At 39.2% G+C, this 23382-nt stretch overlaps 2 protein-coding genes across 2 annotated transcripts; one reads left to right on the top strand and one right to left on the bottom strand.

Moving 5' to 3' along the window:
- Positions 1-2422: 2422 nt before the first annotated feature.
- LOC149835808 (putative flavin-containing monooxygenase 1) lies at positions 2423-9651 on the bottom strand. Its single transcript, XM_090009657.1, has 5 exons — positions 9202-9651; positions 6260-6497; positions 5059-5234; positions 3835-4196; positions 2423-2756 (listed from the first exon to the last, which is right to left on the bottom strand). The coding sequence occupies exons 1-5, from the start codon at positions 9649-9651 to the stop codon at positions 2423-2425; spliced, it is 1560 nt and encodes a 519-aa protein (XP_089865783.1).
- Positions 9652-22416: 12765 nt separating this feature from the next.
- Positions 22417-22866, top strand: LOC149835807 (uncharacterized protein At1g76070-like). The gene has a single exon (XM_090009656.1). It carries the CDS (start codon positions 22417-22419, stop codon positions 22864-22866), a length of 450 nt encoding a protein of 149 aa, XP_089865782.1.
- The last annotated feature ends 516 nt before the right edge of the window (positions 22867-23382 follow it).

Genomic DNA, 23382 nt, shown 5'->3' with positions numbered 1-23382 from the left:
ATCAAAGCAGGTCTTGGGAGTTTACTTGTCAAATATGTTAATGACTTCAAGATAGGATCTCCACATTGGTTCCAGATTATTCCAACCATGTCACAAATCTTGGGAAAATCTCATGATATTTAAAAAAAAATGAGTTTTTATGTGAAAATCACTTATAAAATATATGTTTATATATAAATATATAAATAAAAATTACAATAAAAACTTGACAAAAGTTTTTTCAATTGGGTTAAAGTGTGATACAAAATAAGCGACATTTTGAAATGGTTGTGTTTTTCTTGGTATATTATCACCCTCCTAAAACATTGTCGTGAAATTTTTGACTATGAGTAACACATTGATAACCCTAGTTGCCAGCAGGGATACACACGAGTTGAGTTTATAAGGCATCCGAACTCGGCTCAGTTTTGAGCTCGAGCTCGAGCTTAAACAAGATTTATTAAAAAAAAAATTACTAAGGAGGGATTTGATCTCCCGTCCTCCTTAACATTAGCCAAGGACCTATCATTAAACCAAAGCATGTCTTTTGATTATTATTACTGAAATTTTTTTATACATACTAAACATTTTCAACAAAAAAAGGCACAAAAGGCAGGATTCGAATCCCACATTCTTAATAAAGTCTAACGCCCTACCCATAACAGTGCAGTTCTGAATTTTTTTGCAAAGATATTATATATGGGGTTTGCAAATCGAAGGGCTCGACAGGTCACTCAAGCTCGGCTCAATAGCTCGTCCGAGCTTCATACATCGATTCAAGCTCGGCTCATTTACAAAGCGGACGAGCCTAAGCAAGCTCGGTTCGGTGTGCATCCCTAGTTGTAGGGATGACAGTGGACTGGGGTGGGGGCGGGGGACAAGGTCTCCACCCCCGCCCCGTCTCAAAATCCTACCCTCCATCCTCACACAGGTTTTGATTTTGCCTACATTATTGTTTAATGTCCTCCATCCCCGGTTCAACCGGGGCAAGGCAGGGCGGGACGCCGTTTACCCTTTGTCCACTGCCATCTCTAAAGAAGAATTGAGGACAGGGAGGGATGGGGCAAGGCGTCCTCGATGGGGTGGGGGAAAAGCGTAAGTCCATCCCCGCACAGGTTTTGATTTTAACCTCCATCCCAGCCTCATGTCCTCCATCTCCGGTCCAAACAAGGCAGGGCGGGACCCCGTTTACCCTTTGTCCACTACCATCCCTACCTGGTTGCCACATTCATGAAATTGCATGGTGAATCGATACATAATAGAGAGAGGTTCCTAACATTGTTTACATTTACTAATTAAATTGCTTGAATGTCTTTATAGGAGCTCTGCACGCCTGCCTTGGAGGCAGCTCAATTTAATTATGCCCCTAAGACGAAGGTACACCTCAAGTTTTTTTTTTTACGGGAAGACAAAAACCATTTATTAAATAATTAAAACATAGAAAATTATTACATTCCAAAAGATTAAGGCGATGAGGAGTCGGCCCTCGGTGAATAAACCTGGGAACTTACTCCAGGCGAGATCAGCGGTGGGCCACTTGATCAAAGCCAAATGAAAAACATCAGCCAAAATGTGGTGTGCTGGACCAAAACTATTGAAGATCTGCCATCGAAAAATCCTTGCATTCCTCGCCCGACACAGCCCACCATGCTGAGAACAACCAACACCTCCACAGTCATCATGAGGCATCAATTTCAGTTGGAGCAGGAGGTCTCGTGCAAAAGAAGGTTCCTGAATCCGGACCTCCCCAAGCTGTCAAGAGAAACTGAAGACGTACGTTTTGGAAGACAGGGCAGAACCAGAACAAATGGGAAGAGGATTCCACAGAAGATGGACACATCAAGTTAAACACGGGGAGTGCGTCCCATGCACAAGTCGATGTATAAGAGAAAGCATAACACTTTCCTAATGGGCAGGAGAGGAAGGGGAGCACCTGTGGAGTTTTATACTGATAGAACTGGAACACGACACGGTCAATGTAGCACCTCGTGACGATCCAATAAATACCCAACATGAAAAAAGAAATGCCTAAATAAAAAGTTAAATCGACTTGGTGCCGTCGTTTATCAATTCATAATCTAGATGGACTAGGGTATGTGCATATAACTCTGTATTCACTGGGTTCCAACAAATCTGAATTTATTTCTCTCTCAAAAAAAAATCTGAATTTATAGTCCTTTTTTTTGTGATGACAAGGAACCCTCGCCGAGAACCGGATCACTAACTGTGCAGCCAAATAACCTGAGATGATATACTATTAATGAATACATATTCTTTTTTTATAGTGAATTTAACTGCACGCTATCAACGAATTCCCTTTAATTAGCAAGTAATATGTGTTCGTATTAATGAATACATATTCCTTGCTAATTAAATGGATGTACATTACTGATCAATTTAACTGACAAGCTACTTGATGCAACCAGGCAAAAGCCATCTAGCTTTATAGTTTGGAGTAGTCCATTGGTCCATATGGGGAAAAGAAATCAGCAAACCAATTCCTTTTCCTCCTGGGATTGCACCCCATATCTCTGCAAAGTTGGTCATTGTACCAGATATGAACAGCAGCAAGGCAAGATTTCTGGTTGGAATACCTCTTCTTGTACTCATCCCACTTCTTTGCATTCTTCTCCATTTCACTGATGCTGGGCAGCAGAAAATCACCATTTAGAAAACTCACCAACCATCTGACTTGCATCTCTGAGGTGAAGAGATTGGATGTGCTCCCTGAATAGCCAATGGCTGCCATTTGGGGTATCCGTGGATGGATGCATTCCCTGCTTTGCAAATAACAAATCAGTATGCTTAATTACATATAGCTAGGGATGTAAACGGTTCAGTTTCAAGTCAGATATCTGAACGAATCCAAATCTGATGAATAGGATTCGGTAAAGTGAGTTGAATCTGATCTATTAATGATCGGATTTAGATTTATCAAGCAAATTTACATCCGAAATCAAATTCGAATCCGAACTGAATTTGAATATGGCAGATAATTCCGGCCCAGTTTCATTTAAAATTATATCATATTGACTAATCGGATTTAGATTTAATTTGGCTTACCTTTTCTCCCATCTGACTCTAACCAGATTCAACTAGATCTGATTTAGTTGTGTTTATTAATAATGCCTAAATTCGAACCGAGCTCGACCCATTTGTATCCCTACGTCAGGTCATATTGTATATAACTGATTTGTTGGTCATATTCAATCCTCACCGCACAACTCGCTTGATGGAGGTATGTGAGCCCCACTCTCGCAACTCCCAAGTGAAACGCACAGTTACACAATTATGTGAGATGCACAGTGGGGATTGAATATGACCGAAGATTAGTTATATGCAATATGAGCTGATCTGCTCTCGGGTGTTATGTTGCAAATAGGGAAAATCTTGAATTGGCAGATCAATTCAGAACTAAGTGCTAGGAAAGCGAGAGAGGAGACCAGATCATATTCAATATCACTAAAAAATGGTGATATTGAATGCATCACCACACACGTGTTCATGACAGGAAGAAGACCGTTCTGTCAAGAGCAAGGGCAAAATGTGCTGCAGTATATATGGATTCATCCTTATTAAAATACTTTTGAAAGAATGATATTTTTTAAAATTCATGTTTACTTTTTTTGGCGAAAAGTCATACATTTTCTCAAAAAATAACTTAGAATCTATAAAATTTATTTTTTTACCTCAAAAATAATCATGCATTTTCAAAAAGTATGTCATTTTAATAAGTTCAATCTGTCTCTCTCTCTCTCTCTCTATATATATATATATATATATATATATATGAGAGAGAGAGAGGGGGGGGGGGGAATCTCTCAAGAAACTACGCACGGAAGGCTGAGACCAAACCTGTATAAAGGAACAAGTTCGGATTCTGAGCCTGTTATGAATTGTTGGTATACTGATGATTTAAGTATGTTCCTCAGTCCTTGGATGACAACATAACCGGTGGCAAATATCACTAAATCAGCCTCTAGTGGTGCAACTTCATTTTCAAGGATCAGATCGTTCTCAGAGAAGCTCAAACTCCTGGATTTCTTTATTATGATACTCCCTTCTTCCACATGAGTGCATAGCCTTTCAGGGAGAGCTGCATTATGACATGATGTGAGTTGATCCGAGAAGCTTCCTTCAGGTATGATGCCATGCTTCTTCAAAGCAGGGAGCTGCCACTGTAAGCAAATCTCTACCAGCTTCGAGATCATGGATCGCTACATGGGCCGGCATAAACATGCAAAAAACAATATGCACATATATGAAGTTCTGCATTATTTTCGGCAATTCCATGACAGACATGCTATTTCTCAAGTATGTAGGTAGTGCAATGGCTAGAGAAACGGACCAAAGAGTTGGATTTTCTCATAACAAAGGAAACCAGCCATGCAGGACAATTTGGGATGGAACCCCCTCAGGAACCTAAACTGTCCCTTCACCAACTGCCTCTCATAAATGACTAAAGAGTTTGTTGTTGCTTTGGGCCTGTTTGGAATCTCGGCGCTGGGATGGGAGTTTATGCATTTGGTGGTCCCGAGGTAAAATCTTGGTCAAACTACCTTGGTGGTCCTGTTTGGAATCTCGGCGCTGGGATGGGCGTTTATGCATTTGGGATGGACTGGATCCCGCTTTGAAGTGAGGCCCTTTCTCCTTTGAATTTACACTAAATCATGGATTTGGCAGCTGCCAATTCTTCAAATGGATAAACTCCATAAACGCCCATCCCAGCTACAGATTCCAAACAGGCCCTTAGTTAACTTTTAATTCATTCTGGTGCAATAAAAGAGTGTGTTTGACTGTCCAACTCACTGGTGAGGTAAGGCCCAAACTAGTTTTACATCCTTTGAGTATGTTCAAGCGACTCCATTAATTTGAGCACTAAACTGTGCCCAAATCAATTTCTTATGTGTTCCACTTATTGAACGGGGTATATGGTCAACCTAAGACCCTATTGATGTTGAAGGCTTCACCAACTCTTATGTTCATATTATGTGTTAGAATTTGCTTGAACATGTGAATGTGAGATTATTAAACGTCTAAATAACGTTGAGAGGAAAAGGCAGTGTGAGTTTGTATTACCATGGGGGATGATAGGGTTGCTAGAAGACCAAGGAAGAAGCCCTCTCCAGGCTTATGGATCAAAAGCTCGGAGAAACGAGTCCCATAGAGAAAAGCCAGCATCCTGAACCACCCTATTGTATGAGGAAATATCCAACGTGCCTTCCTGCATATTATTGTGCATGGAAACTCCACCCCTGCAAAAGAGCCAATGCTATTTTTGTTGTTCAAGAAGATCACGTGCATGGCATAATAAAAAAAAAAAAAGGATATCAAGGAGCGAGAGGTTCCACTCATCCCCTATGTCATCCTCTATCTTCATACACCTCTTAAATCTTATGATGAAAGTTATTTTGACCAAATCTGACCTTATAGATGGACCCTTGGATCATTTTTTCGATGAAAAAATTGATTTTTAAATCTCAAAATTTTCTGTTGTCAACCGTTGATCTTTGAATTGCCAAAAATTCCTGCATACAAGTCATATTTCAGCAAACTTGAATGTCAATTTTCACTAAATGAATGATGTAGATCAGGTCTATGGTGTCCCATTTTGACCAAAACAGCTTGCATCAATGAAATCTCAAGAAGGGGTATAAAGATAGGGATGACATAGGGGAAGAGTTGGACTGATTCTATCAAGGAGAGCTCAAGAAAATATAATGTTCGGATTAGAAGTGTAGTTTTCAACTCTTCACAGACCACTTATTCCTTGGGACAAAGTTCCAGAGGATTATATGAAACAAAATGCTATCAATTAACAGTAAACCTATATCAGCTACGGATATGGGTATACCACGAATTTTATAAAGTTTTCAATATGACTAACATATAAGGGGATAAGGAACAGGAGACAAAATAGAGTATCCGTATGGCAGAGCACTATACTGTGGATAAAGTTCTGCAATCAATCTTGCAAGGATAACCTGTTATATAGATAATCATAATGCTATTACGCTAAGAAGCTACACATTTGACTCAATTAAGACTGTCAACTGGCCAGGTATCTGACCCGTCAAGATGCACCCAAACCTACCCAAATAGCAAACACTCTGGTTCGGGTTAAAGCCAACCCACATAATTTATAGTATCGAGAATCTTTTCCTTTTTTATGTAAAATTATATAAGAAAACACTAAGATCAGCCGGGTCGGGTTAGCTTAATTTAGACTTCAAGATGTAGGTTCATGTGAGACTTGGAATTTCTATGAGGTTGATCTCACCGTTTATATCGGCACATTTAGCTGCCACATCAAGAGCAGACTTCTGGAAACCAACAACCACAACCCTCTTTCTCTTGATCAGCTCAGCAGCTTCCATGTGATCCATGGTGTAGAGCTCCATGGCATGCATCACCTTGCCCTTGAAGACCTCTGGCCCCTTCTTCTCTTCAAACAACGGCAGTTTGGGATGGTTGCTGAACCTGCCACTGCATACAATCACAAAGTCCACTTTGTACACCTGCATTCAATTTTTTTTTTGTGGGCAAAGATCAGAGAAGAATGAGATAGCTCAGCATGTGAATTTCAAGCTCGCAGGATCAAAATGATCTCTTGACTCATCTCCAATGTGAACACAACTGATCCACGGCATTCATGAGGCCCACATCAACAAAATGTGTGCTCCACTAAAAATGCTGCCACGTGATTGGTCGCGAGCACATAGGAAATGAGTTAAGGGATCATTGGATCGCAGCTGTGGGTATCCAAGCATATGTATATGCACTCATCAGAGGGTATCCATCTTTCTTTAATGCATGTAAATCAACTTTTTCTATTCAAAATAGTTGGTCCTAGAATTGGAGCATGAATAATCGCATCAAAAGAAAAAAGTGACACTCCAACATCTTGCATGAAATGTGTCCGCTGGGCAGGGAGGATCAGGTGCACTTTTAAGTGTGCTGCTGCACTTGATCACGTGCAATCACATTGCACCTGATCTCAATTCGTCGCTGGGCCTCACAAAACATGCCAAGAACAAGTCAAATTTTGTGGGGGCCTGAATTAGAGATCTTTTTTTTTTCGGTGTAATTACGATTGCACCTGATCTCTGCTGCTCTACTAGAGGTGGGCAAAATTTCAATTTGTGTGAAAGATCCGAAGGTGGGCAACGTCATAAGGAAGCTCATAGCATAAAATTGGCCACTATGATGTTGCTTATGACATTTCCAATGACTGGATCCCATTTCTACCAACGGCCCACCGATTACTGAGTCACATTTTACCATCTAAAGGGGACTCACAAGAAGCCGTGCCTGCACTAGTTGCGGCGAAGTCATGTGGACCAACCTCATAAGGGATATAATTTAGTGATATTAAAAAAAGTGTTTTCTTGGAAAATATCAGCAAATTTAAAATTTCAAAATTATAAGGAAATATAAAAACATAATAAAAACATTAAAAATCTAAAAACATATGAAATTGTTAATATCATTTTAATAACACAATAATATTGTCATGATGCTTTTAAGATGGGCAAATTTTAAAAATTCACAATTTTTCTGGATTATGTCAGATTTTTGAAAAATCACTATAAAATCATGATATTTTCAAAATATCGCTGAAACCATATTTAATTATCACTCTAGTCTTAACAGCCCATTGCTTGTAGGTGACACTTTGGAAGTGGTAAATTTTTTTATTCCTTAAAAAAAGTGGTAATTCGTTTAGAAACTTTGAATATGCATATCATATGAAAAACATGGGCATCGATATGGAAGATTTCAAGAATATTCAGTTTTTCATTTGTACAGCTGGTCAATTCTTACAAAAAATTGCTCTCGTGGTTTGGAAATGCATGAGAAGTTTGTGTTTTTTCTCATTATGTAGAGAATTTTCCTAGTTTTTTCTCACTTCCAAATAAGGATTATAGCTGGCGAACGAGTCAACAAAGATGGCCTTGCTTTTCTAAAAGCCATAAAAGTACACACTTGCCAGAAGAAAAAAAAGAGTTCCTGCAAGAGTTCAAGTTTTTTTTTTAATTACGAGGAACTTACCTAGGAACGAGATCGCTTAGGGCTCGTTTATTTTGTGCAACTTTCATGAGAAAGTGCTCAGCTGGCAATCCTTTTCTTTTTCTTTTCCACTATGAATGAAACAAACATCAAATCGTGCTGAAACAGTGCCATGCTGACACAAGCAGACCCTAGTTTTCCCCACCACCTACTACTTTTAAGTGAAAGCTCTCTCATGAGAAGGCTGATCTCGCAGGAATGAAACAAACAGACCCTTGGGGTGCATTTGAATGCCTCGGATCTGAGCTGACATGGGTTTGGCTGATGTGGTGCAGGCCCCATGCCAGAGATATGAGGCACTGAAACGGGGAATCTCAAATCCCCTGCCGGAGATGGAGAGAGATCCGAGGATCTCTAATCCGGTCAGACAAGATCCGAGGGATTCAAACGCATAGTAAACCCTGGATGAATGCCCTAACCTGAAAAAGGAAATCCACCAGCCAAGACACCTGTATTACCTGATCAGGGGCAATCGGTTGAGTTCAAGTTTTGCTGTTTTGAATACCACAAATTTTGCCTTCGTAAAATTGATCAATGCAATGACTAAATGCTATTTTTGAAAAAAGTCAAAAAGAAATTAACGTCAAACAGGAAAACGCCCTTCCCCAAAACAACATGCATATATGCCCCTATGTATCTAAAGCTGATGACAAATAGTAATTTTGAGGTCATCTCTTGGCTACAAATGCAAATAAATCTTTCCATCTTGAACCTATTGTCATGCTCATGCAAAGCAGCACGTACTGGTGTGGGGATGAACTTTTGAAGTGGAGTTGCATTCATTAGAGATTTGCTGCCCAACTTATGTAATATTGATATGGCTGCTAGTTACAAGGACACGATCATTTTATGAAGTTTTCATTATGACTAGCACCTGATGAGGTGATACATGACTGAAGTAAAAAATGGAGTACTTATGTGACAACCAGTACTTTATGAAACTATGCAAGAAAACCAATACAATAAGCTACAAATTATATATCATTGCTAACAATATATATATATATACTATTACCGAGGATAAACCACCGGATTAGTTCCCCATTCCCAATTGCATGTGATGTAATATTTTCTGATCTTTCTCACTGAGAGAGAGAGAGAGAGAGAGAGAGAGAGGTATTGCCAACTTTTAAGAAAAAGGAATTTTGTGACCTTGGTGAATTCTTGCTGGGCATGGTGCACGAGAATGTGCCACTTCCCAACCGAACCGAACGCTTCGCCTGACCAAGTGCATATTGAAGAGTGATTACCATCTCCCGTTGAGTCTGCTTCTTCCTTCACGAAGTCCATGCTAACAACCTCTGAATTGAATGCAATGTGTCGGAGGAGGTTGAAATGGATGGCATAGGAATGAAGGTACGTCATGATATCATCGTATGTGGGGAAGTCGCCGGTGACGGAGGACGGCCATGGGAAATCTGAGAACTGGTACCTGAGCTTGTTCGTCTGCAACTTGGTCGAATCCAGCGTTCGCGACCACACGCCTCCGATAGTGTCCTTCATCTCGAACACGACCGGCAGGAATCCGGCTTCCAATATGTATTTACATGCAATCAAGCCACTGATCCCAGCACCAACAATTGCAATTCTTCTAGTCTCCATTTTAGAACTGATGCCCAAGAAGCAGAGACTTGAAGCAAACTTACAAGAGGAGGAGGCTTAACAAAGTTTGAAGAACAGGATAACCAACTTGCAGTATTGACAAATAATTTATACCATAGAGCAAGGGGCATGTTACGCATATATAACTTTATATAAGGGCAAATTATCTGAAAGGAAGATATTTAATTTCTTGACTAAAATTTTTACTTGGCTCACAGTCATGCCCTTCTTGCAAGTAGATACTGTTTAAGGCTTCATTTATGTGGACATTAAAGTCATCTTTTCCATAAATAAAGTACATTTGTGTTAGTGTGAGCCATGCATGAGTTCCCTAGTTCAAGGCCATCTTAACATAGTGAATATTTATTGTATCTTCCCCTCAATTCGATATTAATGGAGACGATAACACATCGACAACCGTTGGTTGGCAAGAAATATTCCTCTTGTTGACCGTTAGCAATATTGGATGCAGTTAATAGGGCAGTCGTGATGTTAGCTTGAACCAGATTCTTGCATGTTATTGGCAATATACGTGTTTTATTTTGTGAGCATAATTAAATATCACAAAACCCCATCCCAACTTCCCAACACCACCTTGTAGAACTGAGATATTAATTCTTTTATTTTTCTTTCTTGATAATGGGGAAAAACTGCCGCTTAATTTGGTTTGGACATCCCGTGCATTATGGGCCAAGAAGTGCCATGCTTGTTGACTGTGGCCTTGTTTTGGTGTCCGTAGTGTAAAAATCCACAAGTACTCCCCCATTTGTCCATCAGAGATAATTTTCCATTTGCACTGACATTAGCTGTTACTATTAGTAAAACGTCAATGTGTACTAGTGTGTGAGCATAAGGGCATTCTTGCAAACATCCTCACTCAAGCATTCCCATATGGACACACCACCTAACTTATGTTGGTACCCTCTTGGTTTATATAAATCTGGTCTCCAAAAGCAAAATCTAAACTTTGGATCTTGTTTGCCATTGTCTATTTACTATTTTTATGTGACAAAGTTGACTTGGATATGGCATTTTTTACCACTTTCAACTATCCATAACTTCACAAATTGTGGGTTGAATTTTTACTATCACAAAAATTGAATCTCATGGTGTATTACAGATTAATTATTAAACCTAATAACATGCAAATAAATCATGTTAAATACATTTCTATGAAGAAATCAAATGTTTGGTGGGCAGATCCATGCAAACAAGAGTGTAACATCATATGATACCGTGGTGTAGGACCAATATATATATATATGTGTGTGTGTGTGTGTGTGTGTGTGTGTGTGTGCGCGTACTAATTAAGGTACATATATATAACTATTAAACTGGAAATCATAGGCTCAAGGTGAATTGGATCAATTTGGCCACCCAGATGTGTTCAGAGCTGTTGGTCACCTAAAGATCAAACTTTGGATTGCATTTTCTCCATATAAAAATATAAATTTTGAGTCATGAAATTTTGATACATGATAAGCTCTTGATTTTTGACACCCTTAAATAACCTTCTTACATGTCATAATCACATCATTCAAAACTCATTTCTACTAAACAAACCCTGTAGATCACATCCATAGGGCAATCTACCAAAAAAAGGGCCTTAAAATATGAAAAGAAGGTGATTTATACTCTTTAGTTTCGTATCTCCATCAGCATCAAATATTAAACCCCCATACATACTTACATTATATATATATATATATATATATATATATATATATATATATATATATATAATGGGTCCTTGCTAAACCACATTGGTGCTAAATCGGAGCTAAAGCACACTCACCATCCATCACGCCGATAGTCAGTGTACAAAAAATGCAAAAATCATGTTAAAATGCAATTTTTGGGAAAGACTTAGTGGTGCACTAAAAACCGAGTGCATTTTTGAAAAAGGTCTTTAGTGGCGCACTAAAAGCTTAAGTAAAAGTCTCAAACCTTTAGCGGGACCTTTGCTGGCGCTTTTAATACGCCAATAAAGAGCTTTTGATGTGATTTTTTTGGGGCGCTGACCGTCCATCAACGCACATGATGGAAGATCAGTGCACTTTAGCTCCGATTTAGCACCAAATGGGTTTACGCGGAACCATTTATAGGCTACACTCAAGTTTACCATATGTTTATTCACATTTTTTTGGCTCTTTTGTGAAACAAGCTATACAGATATGATTTATATGGCTAGATTAGTTAAAAACATGTTTTAGGTCATCAAATCATGTTGTTTAAGCAGACTTTCTAAGGGCTACAAAATTCAACGGTTTCTATTGCTTCAAAATTCCATATTAAAAAAATATATTCTACATCAAAACCACCTAATCCAAAGTGCATTTCTTAGTAATTGGCCAAATAATGCTCTCACCTATGAGATTCAGCTAGAGCATGCCATGCACGCGAGAGAGAGAGAGAGAGAGAGAGCACGGGCACATATGAAAGGACCAACATAAAATGGAGAAAAAGAGGTCATGGGCACATGGATAACATGCTGTTGCAACCACCATATCACTAATAACCATTGTCACTTATGTCTTTTGCAATAGTAGGCCCCCCTTGTCTGCCTTTCCTTTTCTTCTCCACGAGGCCTGGTTTACCACAAGACACTGCTGAAACAGAAGAGATTAGATGCCCCAAAAGAAACACCAAGTTACTGTTCAATTTTCTACAATAGTCGAAGCATGCAGAAACATTACTTATTGAAGTGAATCAATGCTGCTTCTAAGCCACAGCTTCAATAGCACATTAAGTTCCTGCTGAACCAAATGTAGTAAAATTAGCACAAATTTGACACAAACTGTAGACTCCCTGTAGTTGTGATTCCTTAATTGATATCAATAAGTGTAGACTCACCAACCTGGTCTGTCCACTGCCAATCAAAGAAACAAACTTGATGGGTCTGAGTCCACGGATCCATGGAACCTGCAAAAAGTGTCTTTTACTACATTAAGACATTTTAACCTGCGGGTCTGCGTGTGTACGGGTTGGGCTGCCTATGGGGGTGGGATTTAGTATTGCTTTGTGTCTATGGGTATTGGGGATTGGGGTTGTGCAATCATCGGATCCCACAGTCATTGTGGGTTCTGCTCGCTTCCGCGGGATGTTACTTCCACCCCACGGTTAGCATTTGGCTGTTCATCCTTCCTAATTGGCCTCTGTTCATTGTTGTTATCATTTTTACTCACAACTGGTTGTAGTGTGCCTCAAATTTGGGGGAAGATCATTATGTTACGCCCAAACTTTTTGCGTAGTTTTTGCCTTGTACTAAGTCTACTAAAAGCCCTGCATGGCTCACACAGGCCTTTTGACCTTGTAATGTTTGTACAACTTTACATACCTATAATTTTCATTTCCCTTAATGAGATTGTAGTGTACGGCACTATTGTATTTACCCGCGTTCAATGAATTGATTGTTATTGAATGTTCCTCTCTCCCCCTCTACTCTCTCCATCTCTCTGCTTTGTGTGATTATTGCATCCTTGTAATTGTGCGTTTGCATGCAATATTGTCTACACACTTGTTGCGTCAAAGGATCACCTGCATTTGCTTTTGGAACTCGATAAAAGGCTTGTTGGGTCAAGGTTCCACAACGCCGCACGAGCATTTAGCCCGTGACAAGTGGTACCAGGGCTAACTTCACCCTGAGCAAGGTGAAGTTTATCGAGTCTCGCCCGACCAAGTGACAATCGTTGATCATAGCTTCTGGAGATTCTGGTATGGTGATACCGCCGAAGTCAAAGATCAAGAAAGGAAAGGGGACAGAGATGTCTACCGCTGAATAAGCTTGGAAAACTCCTTCGATAGACCCCACCAAGTTGGAAAAGATAGTGGAAAAACTCCTACGAGAAATGCAGGAGATGAAGGCTACAGTGTGTGAAGCCTCTCTCAGCTATCGAAAGCTTGATGATGAGCTCAAGACTGTGAATAAAGAACTCCAAGAAAGTATCATGTTACTCAAAGATAGATTAGACTCAATCATTGCCAAGTTGAACACCGTGAGGGATCAAGGGTTAAGAATGGAACAGAAGAATCATAATTTGGAACACAAAATCCTAGCTCTGAAACGTCGGTCAGCGACTGACAGTTATGGTGTAGTCGAGACATTGACTACTCATCTGAAGGTTCCTGAGCCCAAGAAGTTCACTGGTGCTCACAACACCAAGGAAGTAGAGAATTTCCTGTGGCAGATGGAGGAATTCCATGAAGCAAGCTTTATCGATAAAGAAGCGGTTAAGGTTCGAGCCACCACAACACAGTTGCCTGATGATACCATTGCCTAGTGGCAAAGAAGACGCAGTAACATGGAGAAGGGTCTCTGCACAATTAATGCATGGGATGACTTTAAAAGAAAGTTGTGAAGTCACTTCCTTTTGATGGACGCCAATTACTTGGTGTACAAGAATATGATGGGCCTGAAGCAGGCTGGGTCGATCCATGACTACATCAAGACCTATTCAACCCTCATATTGGAGATTACAGATATGGGGGAGACAGACCACCTCCTCCATTTTATGATGGGATTATAACCTTGGGCGGAGCAAGAGTTGCAGAAACAGAAACCTCGGAAACTTGCTAGTGCCTTAGCAACAACAAAAGTACTATCATAATTTCAGCGGAAACCTGAGTTTAAGGAAAGGTAGCTGAAAAAAATAACTTCTAGGGACAAAAAATAGAATGATAATTTGGAAGACAAACAAGATGCTCAAGGACAAAATCGTCAAGATAACCTAAACCAAAATTATTGGGGACGGTATGGCAGAAACATGAATTATCGTGGGAATCATAGAAGTGATGATAGAATTGTGAATACAACTCAGACAGAAGACCCACCAGAGGAACAATCAAGGATGGGCGTGCTACAAAGAGTATTGGTGCTCAAAGAAGCGAGTGTTGGTGTGCCTTCATCTAGCAAGGCACTCATATACGTGAATGTCATCGTGAATGGAGTGGCTACTCAGGCCATGATCGATTTAGGTGCCACCCATAACTTCATCTCTCAGGAAGAGGCAAATCGAGTGGGCTTAAAGTCCACGAAGAAGGCAAGCCACATGAAAGTAGTGAACTCAAAAGTGAAGCCAATCCTCGATGAGGCAAAAAATCTGACTGTTAAGATGGGAGATTGGTTGGGCACAACCAGTTTCTCGGTAGCGCCACACGACGACTTTAAGGTGATCCTTGGCATGGAGTTTTTGAAGGCAAACAAAGCCTCTGTCATGCCCCATTTGAATGTGGTGTCCATTATAGATGAGTGATGCCCGTGCATGATTGTTGCTCGTTCTGTTGACACTTCGCAGAGGTGGACGATCTCTGTGATTCAGTTGAAAAAGGGCATCAAGCAGGGTGATGAGACGTTCCTGGTGGCCCTCCGTGAAGTCGAGGTTGTGAAGCAAGCAGACACCCCGTCTAGCCTGGTCCCCATATTAGAAGAGTTTAAGGAGGTGATGCCTTCTGAGCTCTCAAAGAGAGATAGATCATGAAATTGAACTTCTGCCGAGTGCAAAGCCCCCTGCTATGGCCCCATACTGCATGGCTCTACCAGAGTTGAAGGAACTACAAAGCTAGATTATATGCTGGCCTCTGGCATTATTTGTCCCTCTAAAGCACCCTTTATTGTACCCATGTTTTTTCAGAAGAAACATAACAGGTCCCAACGGTTGTATGTGGACTATCGAGCACTGAACAAGGTGATGGTCAAGAACAAGTATCCTCTACTATTGATCGCTGACCTGTTTGATCAACTGACTAACGCTCGAGTATTTTTAAAGCTAGACCTATGATCGGGTTATTGGCAGGTCAGTATCGTAGAAGGGGACAAGCCCAAGACTACGTGCGTGATGAGATATGGCACATACGAGTTCTTGGTTATGCCATTCGGTCTAACGAATGCCCCTATAACCTTCTCGACTCTTATTAACAAAATCTTCTACCGATACTTGGACCAGTTTGTTGTCGTCTACTTAGACAACATTGTTGTCTACATCAAGAATTTGGAGGAGCATGTACATCACTTGAACATTGTGTTTCAGATGTTGAAGGACAATGATCTATATGTGAAATGGGAGAAGTGCCTATTCAAGCAAGCAGAAGTGGAGTTCCTAGGCCATGTTGTTGGACATGGCATGTGGTGGATGGACCAATAGAAACTTCAAGCCATCGTGGAGTGGAAGCCTCCCTCCTCTGTGTCAAAGCTGCGGTCATTTCTGGGATTCACAAATTACTATTGTTGCTTCATTGAGAGATATTCTTTGGCCTGTGCTCCTCTTATAGATTTGCTTCAAAAAGATCAAAGTTGGGATTAGTCAGATGTATGCCTAGCAGCCTTTGAAGAGCTGAAGAAGTTTGTTACCAGTGATCTAGTGTTGAGGCTGCCTAACCACACAAAGACGTTTGAGGTTCATACATACGCTTCGGATTTTGCTATCGGTGGAGTGCTCATGCAGGAAGGGCATCCCATTTTTTTTAGAGCCGCAAATTGAAGGATGTCAAGCGACGATATTGCGTGCACGAGAAAGAAATGACTGCAGTTGTGCATTGTTTGTGGGTTTGGCGTCACTACCTCTTGGGATCTCAGTTCATCGTTAAAACAAACAACATAGCCACTAGCTACTTCCAGACACAGAAGAAGCTTAGCCCTAAGCAGGCTAGATGGAGGCAGTTCCTAGCAGAGTTTGACTTGGTCTTAGAGTATAAGTCCAAAAAGATTAATGTAGTAGTTGCACCACAACAAAGCAGTAGATTAGCGACAACCGCATTCCGTCGCTAACAGGCGTAGCAACGACTAGGCGACGGTATGCTTACGTCGCGAATTTTTCAACGCTAACTGGCGACAGAATAAATTCGTTGCCAGGTCCGTCACTAATTGCGACAAACTAACAAGCGCTTTATTCCGTTGCCAATCCGCCGGTACTAAACGATGACCTCGACTTGGCGACGGATTTACGTCCGTCGCTAAGACGTCGCTAGATTTATATATATACCGACGGATGTTTTCGTCGCTAATCCGTCGTAAAAACGAAAAAAAAATTTATTTGAAAATTAAATACCGAGAACGGTACAATTTATATTTCCTGTAAATAAAAAACAAACTACACTAAAAAATTCCATATAAAAGGAATCTACAACAATTAATCGTTCCACCTTAAAATTAACAAGTTTAATTATTTACAATTCAACAATTACAATTAGGAAACATAAAAAAATAGAACTTCTTCAACACAGTTCTCTAATCATCGCCAAGATTTTGTGCGTCTTCTTGTTCATTGCTTTTATCTGTCCCTTCAGCTCCGCTACGCTGATTATCGCTAGCAGCCTACACAAGAAAAGAACAGTCAGTATTGATAAACAAAATATAATGAAATAAATTACACACTATATGTGATTCTATCATGTGTTCATGTGTGTTCTAAGGCAATAAAAAAACTCTATATGTGATTCTATCATGCTCATATGTGCTCTAAGGCAGACAAAAAGTTATATATGTGATTTTATCATGCTCATATGTGTGCTAAGGCAGTCAAAAAACTGAATATGTGATTATACCTGAGAGGGAGCTGCAATCGAAGATCCTCTATTCAGCACAATACTGGTGATCTCATCTCGGAGAAAGGGGGCGACGGTGTCATGGAAGTAGTCATTCATTGTATCCTTAATGATCTGGCGTACATCATCACCGGAAAGAACAGGCTGCTGCTTGGAGCTTATGTCGGCGAAAGTAGCTTGTGAGCCATAACTAGAAGAAGCAATAACTTGTGAAGTGTTCAGATTACTCCCAAACCCGAACACGCGACCTTTTTTGGGTTTACCTGCTGCAGTCACCCATGCTGCAAGATCAAATGATGGATGCTGAGTAGCGTCATCGCCATATCGCTCTACCATCTGTTGCTCATATGCCTCCTACAAAATAATGTTTAAAGTATGCATTAATAATTAATGATAACATTATGATAACTTGCATATTGCAATGATTATTAATAGAATAAATACATAATGTTGTCGTTCTCGCCTTCTCTGATACGAAGACTCCCGTGGTCTTTCGTTTATGTGTTTCAACAAACACATCCTTATATGGTACAATGCCTCCTTTTTCTGCTTACTGCAAAGTTAAAGGACAAAAGATTTAGTACACAAGTTTGCAACAATACTTATAAAATTAATATTATATATTAATGAGTTGTCATTTTCTTCAGGTGGCTGCCAAATGTCTTAGATCCACCTGTGTGTAGATGGGCTTCAGGCATTTTCGCTCGATTTTGTGTAGCCTTCGCAGAGCGATTTCTAAATGCATCTCCCACCCACTTATCACACATTTCATTCCAGTAATCTCTCCTTATAGTAATAGGGTCATGGCCCTTCCACTGTAGTGGATCATCTACTACGCCAGATATTTTTTTGTTGCAGTCTTCATAGTGTGCAACATGTCTGCAAATTGATTGACAGCCACCTTCTGCCACACCTTCCTTGCATCATTTTCTTCTACCATAGTTGCGAAGCGATTTGAAGCCTACAAATATTTTTAGAAAGTTAGTAGACATTACTTAAATATGAAACCCATTAACTATGAGGAACAACTGTATACCGTGAATGAGGACCACAATTTGTCTAACACCTCCTTTGGGTACTCTTTCCATTGAGCAACCAGTCCTTGTAGATGTTGAAAAAGTAAATTCCTAATCTCCCGTACTACTTCTTGTGACTCAAACCTCGTGCTGCACATGAATTATTACACAGTAAATATCAATATAAAATATTTATAAGATATGCAATAATTGAAAATGAAATACTTACGGTCGATTATCGATATACACTATTCGAATGAGTCTTCTTGTGCTAGACTGAGAAGACCCTGCTTCCTGTGTTGGCTCCTGACTTGTGTGATCAACTGGTGTAGGTGGGTCGTGTATAGGCGAAACATCATCTATAAAAAAATATGTTAGAAGTTCTCAGAATGCGCATTTGAATTAATCAAGCATCCAATTAGTTAATCAATATACCTATCACAGGAGCCCGTGAAGATGAAGGTTGGGCATGGCTACTACTGGATGAGCGACCACTGTAACCTCCACGAACCATATTCTAACAAATAACATATGGCATACAATACATTCAAATAATTCACATCAAGTATTACAATACATTCAAGTCATTCGCATCAAGTATTACAATAATTCAAATCATTCATATCAGGTACTGTAATACATTCAAGTCATTCACATCAAGCATTGCAATGCATTCAAATCATTCGCATCGGGTATTACAATGCATTCAAATAATTCAAATCATTCACATCAAGTATTGCAATAATTCAAATCATTCATTGCATAAATTACAATACATTCAAATAATTTAAATCATTCACATCAAGTATTGCAATGCATTCGAATCATTCGTATCAAGTATTACAATATATTCAAATAATTCAAATCATTCACATCAAGTATTGCAATGCATTCGAATCATTCGTATCAAGTATTACAATACATTCAAATAATTCAAATCATTCACATCAAGTATTACAATGCATTCAAATAATTTGTATCAAGTATTACAATACATTCAAATAAAATTTTTAATCATTCACATCAAGTGTTGCAATACAACTCATGCATTCGCATCAAGTATTATAATACATTCAAATAATTCAAATCATTCACATCAAGTATTGCAATGCATTCGAATCATTCGTATCAAGTATTACAATACATTCACACCAAGTATTGCAATACAACTCATTCATTCGCATCAAGTATTACAATACATTCAAATAATTCAAATCATTCACATCAAGTACTGCAATGCATTTAAATAGAGGTTTGTAGTACAAGATTTTGCTCACTAGCTTGAGAATTCTTCATCATCACTAGTTTGACTTTCTTCTTCTTCTTCTTCATTGTTTGCCCATTCACTTGGTACATCATTTGGATCACATTCCTCTATGAATGTTTCATCGGCCAATGGAGATATGACATGCATATCATGCGCAACATCGTGACCATAAGCGAAGTCATAGACATCATCTGATTGATAGTAATCGCTGTCTTCAGCTAACTCATCTTCCTGTAACTGATCATACTCGGGGTATAGTTTGGACTTCACCTTGCAAACTGCCCACCATTCATTTTTATCTGACTTTTTTATACTCAGATATGAAGTATAATAAACTTGTTGAGCTTGCGAGGCTAATATGAATGGTTCATATGTTCCAAACCTGGATTTATGATTCACCTCCACAATGCCTGAAGCTTTGTCGAGTCTTGTTGCAGTTGGATCAAACCAATGACACTTGAATAAAGTTACCCTGTTATTTATGCCTAAGTAAGTCAACTCCATTATTTCCTCTATAACACCGTAGTAATCATATTAATTTTCACCGTAGTTGTTACCCTTGACACACACGCCACTATTTATCGTTGATTTGTTTATACCGTAATCTTTTGTATGGAATCGATAACCATTTACGATGTACCCGTTGTAGCATTGCACAACTTTGGTCGGACCATTTTCTAAATCACATATTCCTTGATCTTTAACATCACCATGGCGGACCTATGCACAAACATAAACAATGATTGTGATCACGATCAATTAAGTAACTTAGTGTTATTTATAAGTACAAAATTTATGTTGGCTTCTTTACCAACTGTTTCAACCACTCAAATATGTTTGCTGGTATGAATCAATATTTTTATAAGTTTATTTGCAAATGTACCCCTCTAGATGCATCCACTGTGGATTTACTAAGAATCGACTGTTGGATGATAGTAATCGGATCAAGAAATATGGTTTTTATGCTTAAATATTTATGAAAATTTTAAGTCATTGATTTTTTAACCCTTAAAAGATTCTTCTTATGCATCATAATTGGATGTTCCTAGAGTTTGTTTTTATAAAACCAAACATCTAAATCACATTCGTATGGTGAAATTTTCAAAAAAAAAAAAAACTAAGAAAATCTTGGTTCATACAAGTAAACATATTTGCTTTAATAGCATATTTCAGTTACCCATATATATATATATATATATATATATATATATATATATATATATATATATATATATATATATATATATATATGTGTGTGTGTGTATAGTGACTAGAATATGTGAACTAATGTGTGAATCATGATTTTCATGGATTTTTTGTTCTTTTCTCTTGAATGTAACCATACTGATGTGATCTACATGTTTGGTTTTATAAGAACCCATCCTTGAATCATCCAAGCATAAAGGAGATTTTTTTAAAGCTTTAAAATCAATGACTCATGATCTTTATAAATATTCAAGCATTTAAAAATAGTATTTTTTCATAAAAAATACATGATCCAGTGGTTGATTCCTAGCAAACTCACCATGCCAAGCATATATTGGATTTGCAAAAAAAGTATCGAAAATGCACCATATTTCTAGTTCTCATATTTCAGTTCTTAGTAATTCTCTCTCTATATATAAAGAAATGCTGTCAAAGTGTTATTTGATCCCATCATCAAAGCCATTTAACTTGGCCAGGGTGACTGTTGGAGAAAGTGAAAGAAAAAATCTGAACAAGAGGTCAGGTCAATGTTGTCAGTAACGGTATCGGCATTGAATCGTTTGGCCAAAGATTCAGGTGAATGGGCGGATACCGATTCTCAAGTGAATAGTTCTGAATCGGCTAAAAAATATTCTGTGTCAATCATAATGTGGCACGTGCTAAAACTATTAAAATAATATTAAAAATTAAATTTTAAGCATTGTTTTACAATTATTAAAAAATAGCTGACTCAGGTTAGTATTGTATCGATTTTTATACGTATCAGCCGATTCAGGCCGATACTGACAACACTGGGTCAGGTAACACATCCAGGTTATTCCACAACGCCATCACGATATGTGAGACTTATCTTGCTTGGCACTCTGTCGCCAGTGTGTCCTACTAACCAGGATACGCCAACAATATCACTGTATTTCAAAAAATTAAATCTGGAGTATAGAGATTTCAAAAACTTAATTTGTATGTAAGAGATTGTTTTTTTGTTAAGCCAAGGGAAAAACCCCATCACCAGCTACTCATTGACAGAATTCCGGTTGGTATAAAACCCTTGAGGTCCTCATGCCCACGGGAAAGAACACCCAACTTGGTGATGTTAACAAGCTGCTTCTTTCAGATGATTGTGTTACATCCAGTAAGATTATTTTGGTTTAAGATGAAAATGAAAGGGAGGCAACCAGCTGTATATTCAATTTTTAGTTGACAAGTACAGACAACTTGGTGATGTTAACAAGCTGCTTCTGCCAGATGATTGTGTTACATCCACGAAGATAATTTTGGTTTAAGATGAAAATGAAAGGGACGCAACCAGCTGTATAATCAATTTTTGGTTGACAATTTCGTCGGGACAAAAGGAGAGGTGATGTTCAATATAGCCAAAAATTGGTGATATTGCAAATGGGCACCGAAACCGAAGACACGTGTGGTCAGACTTCAATATCAGCAATTTTTTTGTGATACTGAATGTGATATTGAATATTGAGTGGATCCCTTTTCTCCTTTTTGACCAAGAACTTTCTTTCCGTCTTCTCTTCTTATCGCATACATGAACAGATAAACCTCCTCCCCATCTTCCCTACCTGTATTCTCAAATCCATAACATATCCACGTATTAGAGAAGCCTCATCATTTTCTTCTTCTTCTTCTTCCTTAATTTTGATCATCATCATCAGTGGTTCACACATCTCCATGCCCATGAGATCCAAAAGCAACATCTTTGCATATCTTCCAAAGGCTTCAATGGTTTCATTTTTCGGTCAAAATCCCTTCATTCCCGGCAAAGACAAGCGTCACGAGACTCAAAGCAAGATCAGATCCAACGTCGTGAAAGGCTTCTCTGGCCCGATTGTTTCCATAGTCCCAGCAGAAGCCAGGATCAAGGCTAAGGGAGCCGACTTAGACGCACCACAGGAGCCAACCTCACCCAGAGTTTCATGTATGGGGAAGATCAGGTGCACCAATAAGACAAAGAACTCAACCCAGGCCAGGTGCACTATCACGCATCAAGAGCCTGGGCCTTCTTCAGAGGCTTGTCGGCCATCCGGCGTCTTCGGTCGGCATCGGAAAATGAGGTCCTCACCTGAAATTAAGATTGTGGAGGATGCGGCACCACCGATGTTAGCACAGATGAAGAAATTCTCAAGCAGGCGAGATCAGGAGAATCTTTCCGATTTCGACTGGCGATCGTAGACCGAGCATGACAGAGATTCAGTGGAATATGTCTCAGAAGATGACAATCATGGAAACAATGGAGGTGGTGCAGCCAAAGAAGGAGGTGAACCTGTGGAAGAGGAGGATCATGGTCCAACCTTCCGCGCTATAGCTCAAGAACCGGTAAAATAAAGGTAGCAGAGGATCTCCTAAGCAGAATGCAAAGAAAGTTGTGCACTAGCAAATTGCATGAAGAAATGTGGACATGTTTCCATTTCTCAACATGGATTTGTTATTTGTGATTTTTTTTTCTTTCTATTTTTTGCACATGTATCGTCGTGATGATGCTTTCTGCATAGATGTTATTCAAGACCAACGAGGTGGTATCCCATGTGGTAAGCGGGGTCCTGTGTCAAGCTGAAGGCCCAGGATCGAATCCCTCTGCCACATGGGGCGGCTGTTGTTCTGGTAGGGGTCTGCCTAACCCCAGCTTGCTTATAAAAAAAAAATAGATGTTATTCAAGCCAGGATAATGTAAAATTTTGGGAAATATCC

Source organism: Nuphar pumila, chromosome 6, assembly GCF_984573655.1.
Source record: "Nuphar pumila chromosome 6, dmNupPumi1.hap1.1, whole genome shotgun sequence".
NCBI classification, from domain to species: domain Eukaryota; kingdom Viridiplantae; phylum Streptophyta; class Magnoliopsida; order Nymphaeales; family Nymphaeaceae; genus Nuphar; species Nuphar pumila.
The sequence above is the reverse complement of the archived record's forward strand: the minus strand, read 5'-3'. Positions and strand labels throughout refer to the sequence as shown.